At 38.9% G+C, this 14,987-nt stretch overlaps 2 protein-coding genes across 2 annotated transcripts in view; both read right to left on the reverse strand.

Annotated features, from left to right (window-relative positions):
- Positions 1–6,551: 6,551 nt before the first annotated feature.
- arl4ab (ADP-ribosylation factor-like 4ab) lies at positions 6,552–10,793 on the reverse strand. The gene is made up of 2 exons (XM_035681235.1): positions 10,678–10,793; positions 6,552–9,492 (listed from the first exon to the last, which is right to left on the reverse strand). The coding sequence occupies exon 2, from the start codon at positions 9,415–9,417 to the stop codon at positions 8,812–8,814; it is 606 nt and encodes a 201-aa protein (XP_035537128.1). The 5' UTR covers positions 9,418–9,492; positions 10,678–10,793; the 3' UTR covers positions 6,552–8,811.
- A 3,891-nt stretch (positions 10,794–14,684) lies between these two features.
- The window catches only part of scin (scinderin), a gene marked incomplete in the record, with an annotated part of 23,822 nt that continues 23,519 nt past the window's right edge, over positions 14,685–14,987 (reverse strand). The window contains 1 exon segment of the mRNA XM_035681313.1: positions 14,685–14,987. Within this exon segment, the coding sequence (XP_035537206.1) occupies positions 14,960–14,987 (28 nt within the window).

Here is a 14,987-nt window from a genome sequence, read left to right on the forward strand (position 1 = left end):
ATCACAGTTTGTTGGTATGGGACTGCAGAACATTCTGAACATCAGATGTCGTTAATTTCTAAATAATTTATAATTTTATGTAAAGTTTACATTATACTGCATTTGTCAACTGAGAACAGATACTGTACAAAGATGCTGCATTCTCATACACAAAGTTAATTTTTCATTATCAAACATTCCTTAATAATGTTGAATTACACATAGAATCTCTTTGAAGTGTTCACTGAGGAATATAAACTTGAATTCTGTGGCCAGTATGATGCTCACACACAGATAACATGTGACATTTTTATTATAGAACAGAACAATGTGGTGTGTTTTGACCAGCCTCTATATTTTCCATCCACCTTGTCACCATGACACTTTAAAGGCGCTGTGTTTGCCACTTCATGCAGGCACAGTAAAAAGAAAAAAGACAGAAAGTTTAGGGAATCATTTTCGATATGTTGCAATTTAGTTTTTTTTTATTTAAATGAGCAGTGAGATCTGCATTAGTATTTATCACAGTGTATGTAACATCCAACATCACAGCCCTCAGTTTATAACACTGCTATTTTGTGGTTGGAGGTTTAAAAATAAAAATCAATAGTGTTTTAGAAAATCAGTACAATATCACAAAATAAAATATTGTGCTACAATATTTTTTGGATAATTCCTTCGTTCATTCGGTGGGGTCAGAAACAGCCCAGAGACTGGAACAGGTACAATAAACAAGCAGGGCAGTTAGAAGCTTCTACGAAACTTCAAAGTAGCTTTGATTCACTTTAAATAGAGATGATAGCTGGTTCTGTTTAAACAGAGATAAAAGAGAGCAACAGTGGAAGGGCTTACAAAGGTCAGGATTATGTAACAAGTTCCAGTACAGGCTGCTCCCTGCTCTCGGGATGTTTGGAGTATTCAGCGTCCCGCTGACACAGCTGGTCAGCATATGCAGTAGTAAACATAGTGGGAATGAGTCATGTTGAAATCATAGATACATACAGTATGTCTATAAACAGTGAGGATTCTACAGGTCGGATGCAGCACAGTAATATTAAGAAGAAATAAGTATAATAAGAAGAACATACAGTAGTAGCAATAATTTTTTACTTGTCAGTTTTCCATTGCTACTTTTCATGAATGTATGTAGCTAGAAGGTTATAAAACATTCCTGGAAGGAACTTTTTAATTTGGTGATATATGGGTCAATGACATGACATGCATATTTGGTGTATTATTTCCTTTTAAAATAACTTATTGCATTATTGAAACACATCATATTATTATATAATTTAGTTTGACTACAATTTAAGTACATTAAAATAAGAAATATTATTTATGTATGGAAGCTTGAACCCCCAAAATGTCAGGCAGAGCAACTTTCTGTGAAGAAAGTGAAGACATGGAGAAAAGTATTAAAAATCATATTTTAATTGTGATACATTTAAAATAAAATACCATGGCATGATTCTATGTTTGAATTTGAACTTTAAAACCTTTTTTTAATTATATTTGTAACCATTTTAGATGCCACTATCAAATACAGAAAAAAGCAAAACAGAAAAAAATAAACTCTTAAAAAAGTTATTTGGCAAATAAATCTTGTTACACTTTGTTCCAGACAAAAAATACGCATTACATACATTTTAAAAATACCTTTTTAGAAGCCTTTTTTGTCATTGACCCAAATCATTCTGCCATCTGGCCGTAATGCGCCTTCTAAAATGAACTACGCACATGGTCAGTTTGTCATTGCCCTGTTATGAACTGGCCGTTGTGCCCTTAAAATAAGCAGAAAATACACAAACTCACATTTCCTAGTGTCTGTGATCACACTGAACATCACCAGTAGTGTGAGACTACTTCAGTGAGTTACTTCAATTAAAATAGCCTAAAACCAGACACCTCCCAAATAAGACTTGGAGCTGGAAACCACGGGTCAAATATGACCAATCTGAATCTTTTGAGTTTTTTCTGCAACGGCAAAAAATAATCACAAAAGAAAATGCTAAAAAAAGCTAACTAGATAACGTACCACACATTCAGGTTACGCAGAAGCCTACCTTTCCTAAAGGGGAAGGATCGAATGGTGATACCCAGTGCAGTTAGGCTGTGGGTGGAGGAAGTATTCAAGTCCATTAAGTAAAGGTACAGTGAAAATACTGCATTCTTAACCTTACTAAGTAGTATTATAGCAATATTGTGTGAAATCATTGCGTACTAAAATTATTATTATATTATATTATATATGCTGTTTTTTATTAATAGTACATACACTTTATATACTATATATACTGTTGGGTAGTTTTGGCCTTGGTGCAGTATATTTAGGCCACGATGCCCCAGTAAACTTGAATTTATCAAAGGCCAAAGGGTTAGGTTAGGTTGGGGGCGAGGTTGCAGTGGCAGACAGCCAGGCTCTTCTCAGGAAACCGAGGCAAGCAGGGAGTGGTTCCTCTTCCCTTATCACCATATCCTGTCCTCCGCTCTGACGACTGCACCATTTACACCCCTCACAGCTCACACTGAACGGGGATCAGATTAGCGGTTCACACAGTCATCAATCAGCCTGAACAAACCCCACGGTGCTCACACCCCTCCTGCTGAATACACACTCTTCAGATGGATGGTTGTGCTTTCAAAGTCCATTTCCTCAGCTGTAAGAGAGCGAGGGATCAAAGACTGGACAACTGAATGAATAGAATACACAAGCATTGATACACGTGTTAGTAAAGCTAGAATTGTGGCCATATTGTGTCTGACTGTCAAGAACAGGGGAAGTTATTGTAAAAAGTTTCAGTCCAGTTAGTTAGTTTACTTTCTACAAAAGCTCTAATGTTGGAGATCACACAGTGGACTAGCAGGCCCTGGGGCAGAGGTGGTCCTGACTGTATGGGTCTGGGACCAGCACTAAAAGGTTTGGATTAAAGCTTCTGTCAGCGTTTTATAGATACTGTCAGTTTAGATGTATTCTATCGTCTGTATTGCTTCATTTCTGTGCTGTTTATGTTCTTTCTACAGACATCTGTATGTCATATAGTTTACTTTCTTAATGGGAATTAACGCAATATCATCAACTTTGGCACTGCTTATCTGACATCCTCAGTAACATGAGAAGATGGTGAGATTGGTGGACCATTGCAGTTTCTCGAACTTATCACCAAGCTAACCAACTAATATAATGCTTTCCCTCCCTCCCTTTTCTTTATCGCTCTTGTCTTTTCTCTTTTGGTCACAATGAAGGGAAAGATATGATCTGTGTGCTTAGAGCAGGGGTCTCATATTCTAATTACCTGGGGGGGCACTGACCAGGGTGTTCTCTCCTAGGGGAGGCTAATTAAACACTGAGCAAAAAATAAATGATTATACTCAAGTAACTTACTTAATAAACGTCACACTGAGAAAAAATATAAATATAATTTTGGGGCTACATCTAACAAGAAATTTTAAACATGTGGATATAGCATGTCTATAAAGAAAGGAAACAAGCTCAACATTTATTAGAGCACATAGCAAAGGGGCGGGGCTTATGATGGGTCATTTGATTGCATCATTTTCTGTGTTTTATACTGCCATTTATATACTTCATACAAACATGAAGCCAATTTTTAAGGGAAATGGGGATCTTAAGTAGTGGGAAGGTACATCGAGTACATGAATGATATTTCTTTAAAACTTGAGTTTGTGTATATAATGGGAGGAGGCAGATGAAAACCAAGTTGATGTAATGTGTCTACGATTAAAGAAACACATGGAAGCAATTGACAGTAATCTGAAAAGCTCTGTTAGTAGTGTGAGATTTCCAACTGCCAAGCTTTAATATTGGATTATCAGGTGAGTGTAAATATAGATCTATGAGACCCAAGGATGACCGTCACTGTGGTCTAAGTAGAAAAAGTGGCAGTGGCATCACCTTTCAGTGTCCAAGATCAATGGCCACATTCAGATATATACCTGTCTAACCTGGAGATGCTGAGACGAACAGTGTCTCGCGTCTCAGCTGGTCCCCCCTGCTCACACTAATCCACTGTTAATGAGAGTCCAGGATCAAAGTGAGGAGCCTCGGCCAGGACTCGGTGCAGTTCCAGGAAGTCAGCCGCTGATATGGATGTTTGGGAACAAGTGACCCCTGAAGCCCCCTCTGTTACTGTGCTAAAGCGTATTGGTCATCCTCCAGCCAAGGGCCATGGGAAGAGGGAGAGGCTTAACCTGGCATGCTACCCAGCCCTGGGAGAGCTTTGTGTAATGGAAAATATACAGGGCCACTGGGCACGCAGCCATATAGCTGTGGAGGAAGGATGCTGCAGATGCAGGAAGGGTAGCGGACCAACTGTGTTCACAGTCAGTCCTTAATGAGGACTTCTATGTTTCCATTCATCGTTTTCCTTTTCCTGTATATCCAGAAAACATGATGATGAAAAATATATTAATACATTAATTTATATAAAAGTTTCTTTCTCAATGTGCTTTTAAATTTATGCACGGCTCCAACAGTCCAAGCTTATTAAAAATTGGCATACATAACTTCCCATTTGAAATTCTTTTTGAGGTTGTTGGACTCAGCTGAGCATGCTGGGAAGCCAGGCTGCCCACATATTTCATTATCTGTGAAACAATTACAATATGTGCCAGTTTCACCTCTATTATCCCCGGCTGGTTGACCAGGAGGCAGTGTGTGTTATGGAAGTGTGTGCCACATGATTCCGCCTCCAGACCCACCAGAAACCCACGTCCCCCGTCCCTTCTCACCCTAATCCCCCTGCCTTCATGTGCCTGGTATTGTTCTAAGAGCAGAAGACCCAGTCTGAGCCAGAACTGCCCCCCTTCCCTGCCCTTCCTTTCAAAACACACACTGAACACAGATACCAAAACTAAAAGTCCACCACAACAGAAACGCATGTGAAAGCTACCGTTTTGCATTGTCTGTCAAAGAGAGAAACTGTAGCGAATTCATACCAAACCCCATTCAAAATCAGTTTAATATGACCTTGCTTCACATTGGAATAAGTCTATGAATCATGTGGATCATCTTGTACATTTGTGCTGTTCAGAGCAAACCAGAGCCTTTCTGTTCCAAAAGTGAGAAAACTACATTGAAATGAGTAAAAATTCAAATCACAAACAATTCCAGCACTGGAACATAATCATATGCCATTACCATATAAGAAATATTAAACATACAAAGATATGTATTTTAAATTTGACTGCATTGCACCCATAGAAAAAAGAACACACATTTTTTGGTTCCAATGTAAATGAAATTCATTTGTAAAATCGGTAAAATCAAAATAACAACAAATCTTCTATGATTACTAATCCATTGTTACGTTCTGAAAACCGTTGTGGTTGTTAACCATTCAATCCCATGATGCCTTGGGTGGAGTCTGTTCAGAGGCTGATCTCAAACGCATTGCGGAATTACATGAAACTGGCGTTGCTCTATTAAGATCTAGAGAGCCCAGAGGGTTAAAGCTGCAGTACGTAACTTTTATCAAAATAACTTTTGTCATATTTACTCAAACTTTCTCTATATCTGGCTCCTCCTACTGCTCCTAATGGCATTTATAAGAATCCACCGGGCCTGAACAAAAACAACCGGAGCCGGGAAAGATAGAAAGACACTTGGAGGCTTGAAGACAGTTTATTGTTGAGTCTCATTCCCAGCACCACTATTTGATAACCTAGGAATGGGACGCTACAATTAACTATCTTTCTCTCTGATTGGTTGACTGAAAACAACCAATCAGAGCCGAATACCATTAGGAGCAGCCAGAGGAACCTGATTTTGTTCACAGGATTATTAGTTATGAGTCACCCACTGCAGCTTTAAATAGTAATTGTCTGTCTTCATTATATAGATTAATGAATATTTAAATTCCATGCTTTCTATACAAAAGAGTGTACCCTTGCCTCAGTTGTAAACTCTTAATGAGCTTTGACCAAAAATATGAATAAAGAAATAACTCACAGTCCCTGAGGTAAGATATTTTTAATGCGTATTATTTTCCAGGTTAATAATTAATTTACTTACTCAATTCTTGTTCTTATTTTTGAGCATGTGACTTCATTCTTGACTTTTGGGAACACTTTAAGCTCAAAGGGTCCACCAACTAGCTTTCTGGAGCTTTCAGTCACATTTGAGGTCCTTCTTCTGCAATTCTTCTTTCCAACATCAAGGGCACCGCAGAACATTTGGATTTTAAGCAACATCTTGCTATGTCCCTCTGAATTAGCAGCTAATAGAAATGCATAGTCTCACTCCCTCATTATCTTCCATTTGAGTTTTCAGAATGATGCAACAAGCTCCAGTTTGGGGCACTGAGAGGTTACACTGGTACACAGTGTAGAAGAACATGACTCCAGTATACCTACCAAGGTCACTGGTGTCTGTATGTTCCACTTAACCAGCAAGGGCCTATTCTTTCTTAGAAAGCAGCCCTGACTCAGCTCTTTATCTCCTTTAGCTGGTTACAGTTTGTCAGTTACACACAAACCAGAAACGACCTGCAGCCTGGTGCTGTGAACTGATCAGCAGTGACACTGATAACATAAAAAAAAAAAAACACCAACACTGTCCTTTTGTTGCTTTATTCCAAGTAGACAAAGTGGATCAAACACATAAATATGAACACCGTGCCAAACAAGAGTGGAAGAGTGAAACCTGGCAACAGTATTATATGTATGTAAAATGCTTCTTTTGAAGCATACAGAATAATGTCCTTTATAAAAGTCAGAAAAAGGACCATTAAAGTGCATTCAGACGCCAGCTCCGATGAACATGTGAATATGTGGTCAGATATAGGTGAGGCTGGCTCCGACACCGGCCTGTCTCTGTGGACGGACACTCGACAGGCAGCCAGGGAATATTCCTGCTGAGCCAACTGGGCCTGTCAATCAACAGAACAACACAAGACACATCTACAGGGCGCTGATTCCCCCAGCTAAAGGCTATCACCTTTTACAGCCACACGGAGACAACTGATAGCTCGTGGGCTGTTCTATCACCAGTTTTTTGCCAAACTGTTTCCACTCCATTTGCTCCTTTGTATCCAACCAGAGAACCTCCCAGTTAATAATGCATTACATATATGACACTGCATGTTCACAAGTCAAAATGACTTTGTAAATGTACAGTTATTTTAATCCAATTAAACCTGCGACTACAACTGAAGAGAAGTTTGAAGAACAATAATAAATAATAACTAATCAACCAACAACATGAGCATGTTATGCTAATGTTAATTAGTGAGCAAACTACTGTTCGCTAAGGAATTTTAGCTCGCTAGTAGGGCCAGCAAATTAATGTTAGCTAACTAAGTACGTGTATAGTGGGCGTTCAAAATGTTTTAAAATCAACATAAAATTCGTTAGCTAGCAAGCTTGAGCTCTGGACTTAAATGCCATTTAAAATAACTCAGTCCAACAGTCCAGCAGTAACATTTGGTAGCTAGCAAGGCTGAACTTTACTATTTTGGAACGGCAATGTTTCTGTAGCACGGAGTATCTAAAACTGTCAACAAAACCTAATCTTTGATCACACAGTTTGTAATTTAAATAAGTTTGTTCATTTTATTTGGGCATTGTAGCTACTTCTGTTTAGATGTTGTTCAACTACTAGCAAGTGGACGTAACCAATGTTAGCTCATTAGTTAGCTCCCCAGGTAACAAGCAACAGATTGGTTGACTTAATCTAATGTTTACTTCTAGATAAATAATACAGCAAAACGGATACTGGGTTTTTGAAGCTAATAACATTATGGCTATTTAGAAATTAAAACTTCCAATAACATATCAGATGATAGTCACTTTTTAACATAAACATTTTAGCTTTTCTTTCGGATCGGATCTTTCGCATTTCTGTACTGAGACTGCTCGTTACTCAACAGCCGACAAACACATATCAAATTACAGTACTCGTGTGGTAAAGGTAATGCATTAATTACTGCAACAGAGGTCCTGATGGCATTCCCTGTGCTCCAAACACAGTGAGACTGCACTGTCTTCAGGTCTCTTCAGGATGTTGTCACTGTGCTCTTTATGTTGGTAAAGAGATCGCTCTGGAAAGAAGGCCTCGCCCTTTTTCTTTCAGACAGACTGACACCATATCTTAATGTTAGATTACATAGATGAAGTTTTCCTGCTCTCAGTGTGGCTGTGCTCAGAATATTGGGGCTCAACATCTGGCCACAGAAAGGTAGGTCCACTACCAAACAGCTAAATAATTGTTTCCATCATTAACAGCCATTTTGAACAGTGTTACCATGTTTTAGGGCCATCCTAGTGAATCATTACTCTTTATGTAAACTTCAAGACCAAACTCCTATTGTGCAACATGGATAGAAAATACTTACGGACATACGCAACTTTGATTAGTTTGCTCTATTACGGCTCTGTCTGCAATCTCAACACGAGCTTTGGTAGAATACAAATATAAAGACTGATTGTTTTTGAACAGATAAGCAGCACATATGTTAAATAACATAAAATAGACAAGTCAGAGCTCATTGTCCGCTTTAAAGAGTTCAGTGTAAACGTCATAGCTTGCCGCTGTATAGCATAATACTGCGCTTCCTTTACAATGACTTGTTGCTGCCAGGATTGTGGTCATCCAAAGTCCACAGGGCGAAAATCAATCGCACTGTCCTCTGTGGCAGCCAAACGCAGGCTGACCTGAACAAACAGTTCCACTGGAAAGATCAAACTCAGCCAATGAGACTTCAAAGGGCAGCCGAATGACTTTTCATGGTGGACCAGCAGATTGTACTCAGCTCACAGTAGTTCTTACGAAGCTTTAGATCCGGCTCACATTTTATAGTTCCCACTGTCGCTGCATCATCTTTTCTTCTTCTGCTGCCGCAGCATCTTTCTCCTCTTCATGATCATTGCGTGCAGCTTCTCGAGACCCTCCTGCAGTCCTTCACCGATGATAGCACAAGCGGGCTGAAGGTGCCAGGGTGTGGCGGTGCTGAGCTCGCGCAGAGCCAACATGCTCTCCATCTCAGCCAGGCTGAGCGAGTTCCTCAGGTCCTGTTTGTTAGCCACCACCAGAACTGGCACGCCCTGGTTCTCTGCCAGCCGCGTGATCTTGTGCAGCTCTGTCTTGGCCTCCTCGATGCGTTCGGCATCCACCGAGTCCACCACGAACACGATGCCGTCAGCGCAACGTGTGTAAGAGCGCCACAGAGGCCGCAGCTTCTCCTGACCACCTACATCCCAGAAGTGGAAGGACGCTGTCCGACGGCTACCTCCAAGTGACACTTTGATCTTCTCGGTGTTGAAGCCCTTAGTCGGGACAGTGTTCACAAACTCATTGAAGCGCAGGCGGTACAGTACAGTGGTCTTGCCTGCACAGTCCAGTCCTAGAATGACAATATGGAGAGCCTGGAAGGACGGCAGGCAGGGGAAGAGGGAGTGATGATCTGATAATCCGTTCCCCATCTTGGTAGAGCAGGACGAGTCGGGCACCAAATATTCACCAGGCTGCTTTCATTCCACAGGGACTGCAGCAGGAGCCTGGGGGGTGGGGGTGGGAGGATGGGGTCAAAACAGTATGCATAATGAGTCAAAGCACATAAACACCAAGCACTCTATTGCAGAAGCCCAAACACCCAACAAGTACTTATATCCCCCTCTCCCTTTGGACTACACATCCCCACATTATCCTGGCAGTGAGAGATGAATGAGAAATAAAACAGCAGGGTGGATAGCAGCCCATTTGCACATGTAGCGCCACAGCAGCCAACAGGGATTTCATACGCTAATTTCTATTCAGTGAGTGAATCGGTAAACAACAGGATGAAGGCTTTTGAATTCTACCGAAATCCCTGATTCAACCGATCCGGTATCCAGCGTTCAGTGACGGATCAGAGGAGAGCTATTTGATTTATTCAGAGCATGGAGATATAGCTTTAAAAAAAAGGTGTTGCTCGGCAACATAGACTGACTTCACTCTCGCTGAAAGGCGAATTTCAATTTTGAAAAACTGCAGAGTAATAAAGCCGTGCTCCTTAGCAAACACACACACATCGCAAAACATAATTCAACACTTGTGACAACACACAAATGTGTTCTGATAAATTCGGCATACATCTGGGCTTCATTTAAGCATTAAATTGCAAGAAAATCGCGACTTTTATCACTGATTTACAGCGACCGCTCCCGCCCTGCCCACTGCACATCAGTGGAGGGAGACTGAGCGCGCTGTAAACAGGTGCATTGTTAAAGTGGACATTTAATTAAAATTCAGAGCTACTTAGTGTGCTATAATTTACCCGAATTGAATAGCGACCACTACGAATTCAGGAAATGTCTCGTCTCAAACCAAAAACCTAGCTTTGTATTTCAGAGAGGCAGTCGCATTAATTTAAGATATTTTTAAATGGAGCCTGGTGTGCAGCTCGCTCTCGGACCTATGCTAGAGGCTCGACTGGAGGCTACGATGCCAACAAGTGTTGAAAAATTGTAAAAGTTAAAATGTCTTCATCTGGCCCAATGTGGCTGACATTACGTTACATTTCACGTTAATGAAACGGGACAACACAGAGGAACGGTTACCGGTATTAACGTTACTTTCATTGAGGGGAAATGAATTAACTTAAACGTTAGTTGCCTATAACGTTAAATATCATTTGACAGCAGCTATCACGGTGTGTTCTACACTAACAGGCAGCATTTATGGTACAGTCATAAGAAACCTACCTTCACAAACAGCGTTAGTCCATTACAAACTGACAGTATGTCCATATGAGCTGTGTTCCTGCTCTGTTCATGTCCTCAGACCCATAGAGACATCCAGCTGAAAGGACTCCCTATCTATTCCTCAGCGGCGCCAAGCAGGACGGAGTAAACAATACGATTTCCGCTAGCGTTTTTCAAAATAAAGCTCCAGCTCAGTATTAAGCACAATTAGTATCGAAATGATAAAAAAACACTAAGAATGAATTCATTAATAAAAAAAGGACTTGAAAAAAAAAAGATGATAACAAAACTTTAAACACACTTATTTCTTCATGAATTTTTATTGCAAATCCCCAATCTTATAAAGTTCACTGGGAGTTTTCCTTAAAGCTGCATAATAATGTTTGTCCTTGGCTCTGATTGGTTATTTTCGTCCAGTCCCGGTGGCTTTTTGGGAGCACAAGAACAACTCAGAGGAACCTGATTTTTTCATACATTATTGGCCTCATGCACTGCTGTTAGGCTAGAAAGTTTCAGCAAATAAAATATTTTTATAAAACAAATTTCCTACTGTGGTTTTAAATAATATATATATATATATTTTTCATATGAGACAAAAGATAATAACTCATTAAAGCACTCTGATACAGGAGGGAGATATCCATCATTCCAATAGAATCATCTTTACCATACACCTACTGACTGCTGACTTTTTGGCTACATTCGTACTGCAAACATTTGCACTCAATTTTAAATTTATAGCTCAGAACAGATTTTTTTTTTGTTTGGCTGTTCACATTATTTTATTGAATGTCAAATTCCAGTGTGAACAGGTCACAGTTATGAAGTGACCCGCATGATGAACGTCAGTCTAGAGTGACCTAAAAGTCGCAAGTCTGTGGGTAGATTTTCTACAATCTTTTTCCCTTAGTTCCAAAACATAAACAATTTACAATTGCTCTACACCTGGAAGAGACTTGAAAATACTTCTCATGTCATCAGGTATTCTATTTTAGGACTGTTCCTGAAATAATGATAATGTTATTTCTATAAAGTGCTTTACTAAAGAAATGACATGCAGTGTGTCACATGAAAAAAGGCATATAATGAATATAAAACCAGGGAGAGAATATCATAGATAGATGGAAAATAAAACCCACTTGATAATAATAGTAAAATAAAATAGAATATAGAAGATAAGATGGAAAATAAAACCCACTGAAAAGAATAAATAAAATATAGAAAAAAAGAGTAGAATATACCTACATAGAATGCATAATCAAGTAAAATACAGAGTGCAGGAAGTCATAAAGGCTAAAGTGAAGAGTTAAGGTTTTAGCTTTCCTAGAAAATATTTAGTGAGCTATGTGTTCACTATTAAGGATTCACTCCAGTTGTTAATTATAGTTTCATTTCATATATAATCTAATTAGTCCACATTTTCGTGTAGCTTCCAAACTTATTCAGCACTTTAATTGTGAAGGAGTAATGAGGACTCTTTCGGTCTCATTCTGCCTGACATTGGTTGGCTTGACGCAGCTCTATTTCCCGGTCTGATTGGTGGTGAACAACGCCTGCCGCGGACACGCGCACACATGAATGCGCACACGCTCACGCACGTCACCTGTTTCTGTCACTCAAACAGAGACTAGGAAAGAGTACTGGACTGAGCAAAGGCAACTAGACAGATGATTTCTTTCTGTATGTTAAAGGTCCAGTGTGTAACATTTAGGAGGATCTATTAAAGGAATGGAATATAATATTAATAGTTTTTTTTTATTAGTGTATAATCATCTGAAAATAGGAATCACTGTGTTTTCGTTACCTTAGAATGAGCAGTTTTTATCTACAGAGGGAGCAGGTCCTTTTCTGGTGGAGTTCGCCATGTTGAGCACTAAATCCTATAGTTCAACATTATGTCAAATTAACTTATTTGCTTTCTTTCAGAGAGTGAGATAAGAAGCTGGATATCAGTTTCATGTCTGTGTGTTAGGTAAAGAACTGGAATCAGGACGTGGTTAGCCTAATGCGATTAGTTAAAAGTTATTTTAACTAAAAAAAATTGTTGAAGCAGATTACATCAACATATTAAGTAACACAAAAGTTAAAAAGTTTCTTGATTAAGTAGCTTTTACTAGTAATTTGACACTTATGAAGTTTTGTAAGCTACAGAAACATTCCTGAGTAAGTACTTTTATTTTGTTTTCATAATATAAATAAAAATAACAAAATTAAGTCAGTGTCACTTAAAATTATTAAAGCTACTTACAAAATTACAACATTTAGTTAGTTTACAAGTAGAAGTGCTGGGTGGATGGATACACTGTATAGTTCCAGAATCTAACCCCCACTAACACTACAAATAGTTATTTTTACATTTCTGTGTATGAACAGAATTGAGGTACACCGTGTAAATTAATGAGCTTTAGAAGTGTTGCCCCTGCTACCAGTTTTTATGCTAAGCTACGATAGCCACGTCTTGCCTCCAGCTCCATACATGAGATTGATATCCATCCTCTCATCTCACCCTTTAGAAAACAAACAAATAAGTGCCACCAAAAAACACTGTGGTCAGAGTTGAAAACCTACTGCAAGGGTCAGATCAAACATGTTCTCACAGCAGTCTTTAACTGGCCAGTAAGGTTTACATTTATTCACAAATGTCTCAGGTGCTTCAGTCGGAAGAGGCTTAATGTGCCACCAATACAGGAAACAGCTTGTTCCCCGGAGAAGACTGTGAGACGCACTGCTTTAATCCCAGTGACATGAATAGAAAGTGACACAATACCCATTCTGCAATACAGAATGGGTATATCTCCCTGTATGAGAAATTCAACTCTGTAAATGTGTTGAAAGGATTGGTAGCTGGAGGAAAAAAACGAAAGTATAAGACGTGTGCAAATCACATAGAACTGAAAAGAAAAGATTCATGGCAGAAACACTGTATAATTAGTCCCCACAATGCCAGTGTCACTGTGTGATACTAAAGTTACACAAAGAACTTCTATAAAATCCAGACCAGACCTCTAATTGAGACCTGTTTTATTTGTCAAAATCATGTACATACCAGCTAGTAAAGGAGACCTGCCTCTATTTGGTACCCAGCGTTTTAAAAAGTTTCATCGTATACAATTTATTTATGAACATTGAAGCTGCTGACGTGTAGTTTTATAGAAATGGCTCTGATTGGTTGTTTTCGTTCAGGCCCGGTGGATTCTTACAAATACCATTAGTAGCACTAGGAGGAGCCACAGGAACATGATTGTTTCACAGATTATATGTCTCATGTTCTACTGTCAGGATACAGTTTCAGCAAATATGACAAAAAGTAATTTTTTATAAAATGTATCCACTGCAGCTTTAATATAGCAGCGAAGAACTATTTGTCATTCTCACTGTCAGTCTAACTGGGGTAACTGTTTATGCAGCAACATGTTCTTTATAGAAGTTATAACTGTTTACAAAAATACACAAATAAACTCTAGAAATTTCCATATATTTTCTTGCAACTACATTATAGTAAAGCATGCTTTTGAATGTTAAATAGTCAAAGAAAGAGGAGGACAGGAACACTGGCTAATATGGTGTAGTTGTACTTAATTTACGCTCAGTTGTTGTGAACATGCTTACTGTGCCATCAATGCATGAAATTGTTCTCCACACATTTCCTCCGTCTTCCTGAGAATATCAGCATCAATTTTTTATTATTTTTGGATACAAACAACAAGAGGTTTACAAGAACATTGCCAAAAGGAGCTACAATATATCTGACTAATCAAAGACCAGTGGTTCCCAAACTCAGGGGTGGATCTATATTCCACTTCAGTTTGCTGTCAAATTTAACACATTCATTTATGTGTTTTAAGTGTTGTATTTGGAATCAAGATTTGTAAATAAAACTATTATATATTGATTTATAATGCCACCTTTAAATATTTCTATTCAATGCTTTACTAATGTGCCCCAATAATGGTATGATCTTCATTTGAGGGATTTTCCAAGCAAATATTGGTATATGTGATCACTTACACAACACTTATGACATCCTCTGGACACCTTGTAAATATTTCTCTACATCCGCCCCTGCCCAAACTTTCTTTCCCCCATTCGAACACCAAACTTTGACAGTTTGGGAACCACTGTCAACATATGAATAGATACAGTATTTCAGATACAAAACAAACAGAAAAGCACAATTTTCAATTAAAAAATGTTCCAGGAAACACAATCAAGGTGATTAAATGTATATTTTTTTCCTGATATATATTTATATAAGCTAAATACGCATGGACTTCATGCTTCTTCAATCCCAGTGAGAGGGGTCCCAGGCC

This window comes from Morone saxatilis, unplaced genomic scaffold (assembly GCF_004916995.1).
Source record: "Morone saxatilis isolate NCDOM2014 unplaced genomic scaffold, NCSU_SB_2.0 Contig9, whole genome shotgun sequence".
Lineage (NCBI taxonomy): Eukaryota > Metazoa > Chordata > Actinopteri > Moronidae > Morone > Morone saxatilis.

Excerpts from the sequence above, each read along its gene's own strand:
- arl4ab (XM_035681235.1), bottom strand. The coding sequence starts at position 9,417 with ATGGGGAACGGATTATCAGATCATCACTCCCTCTTCCCCTGCCTGCCG.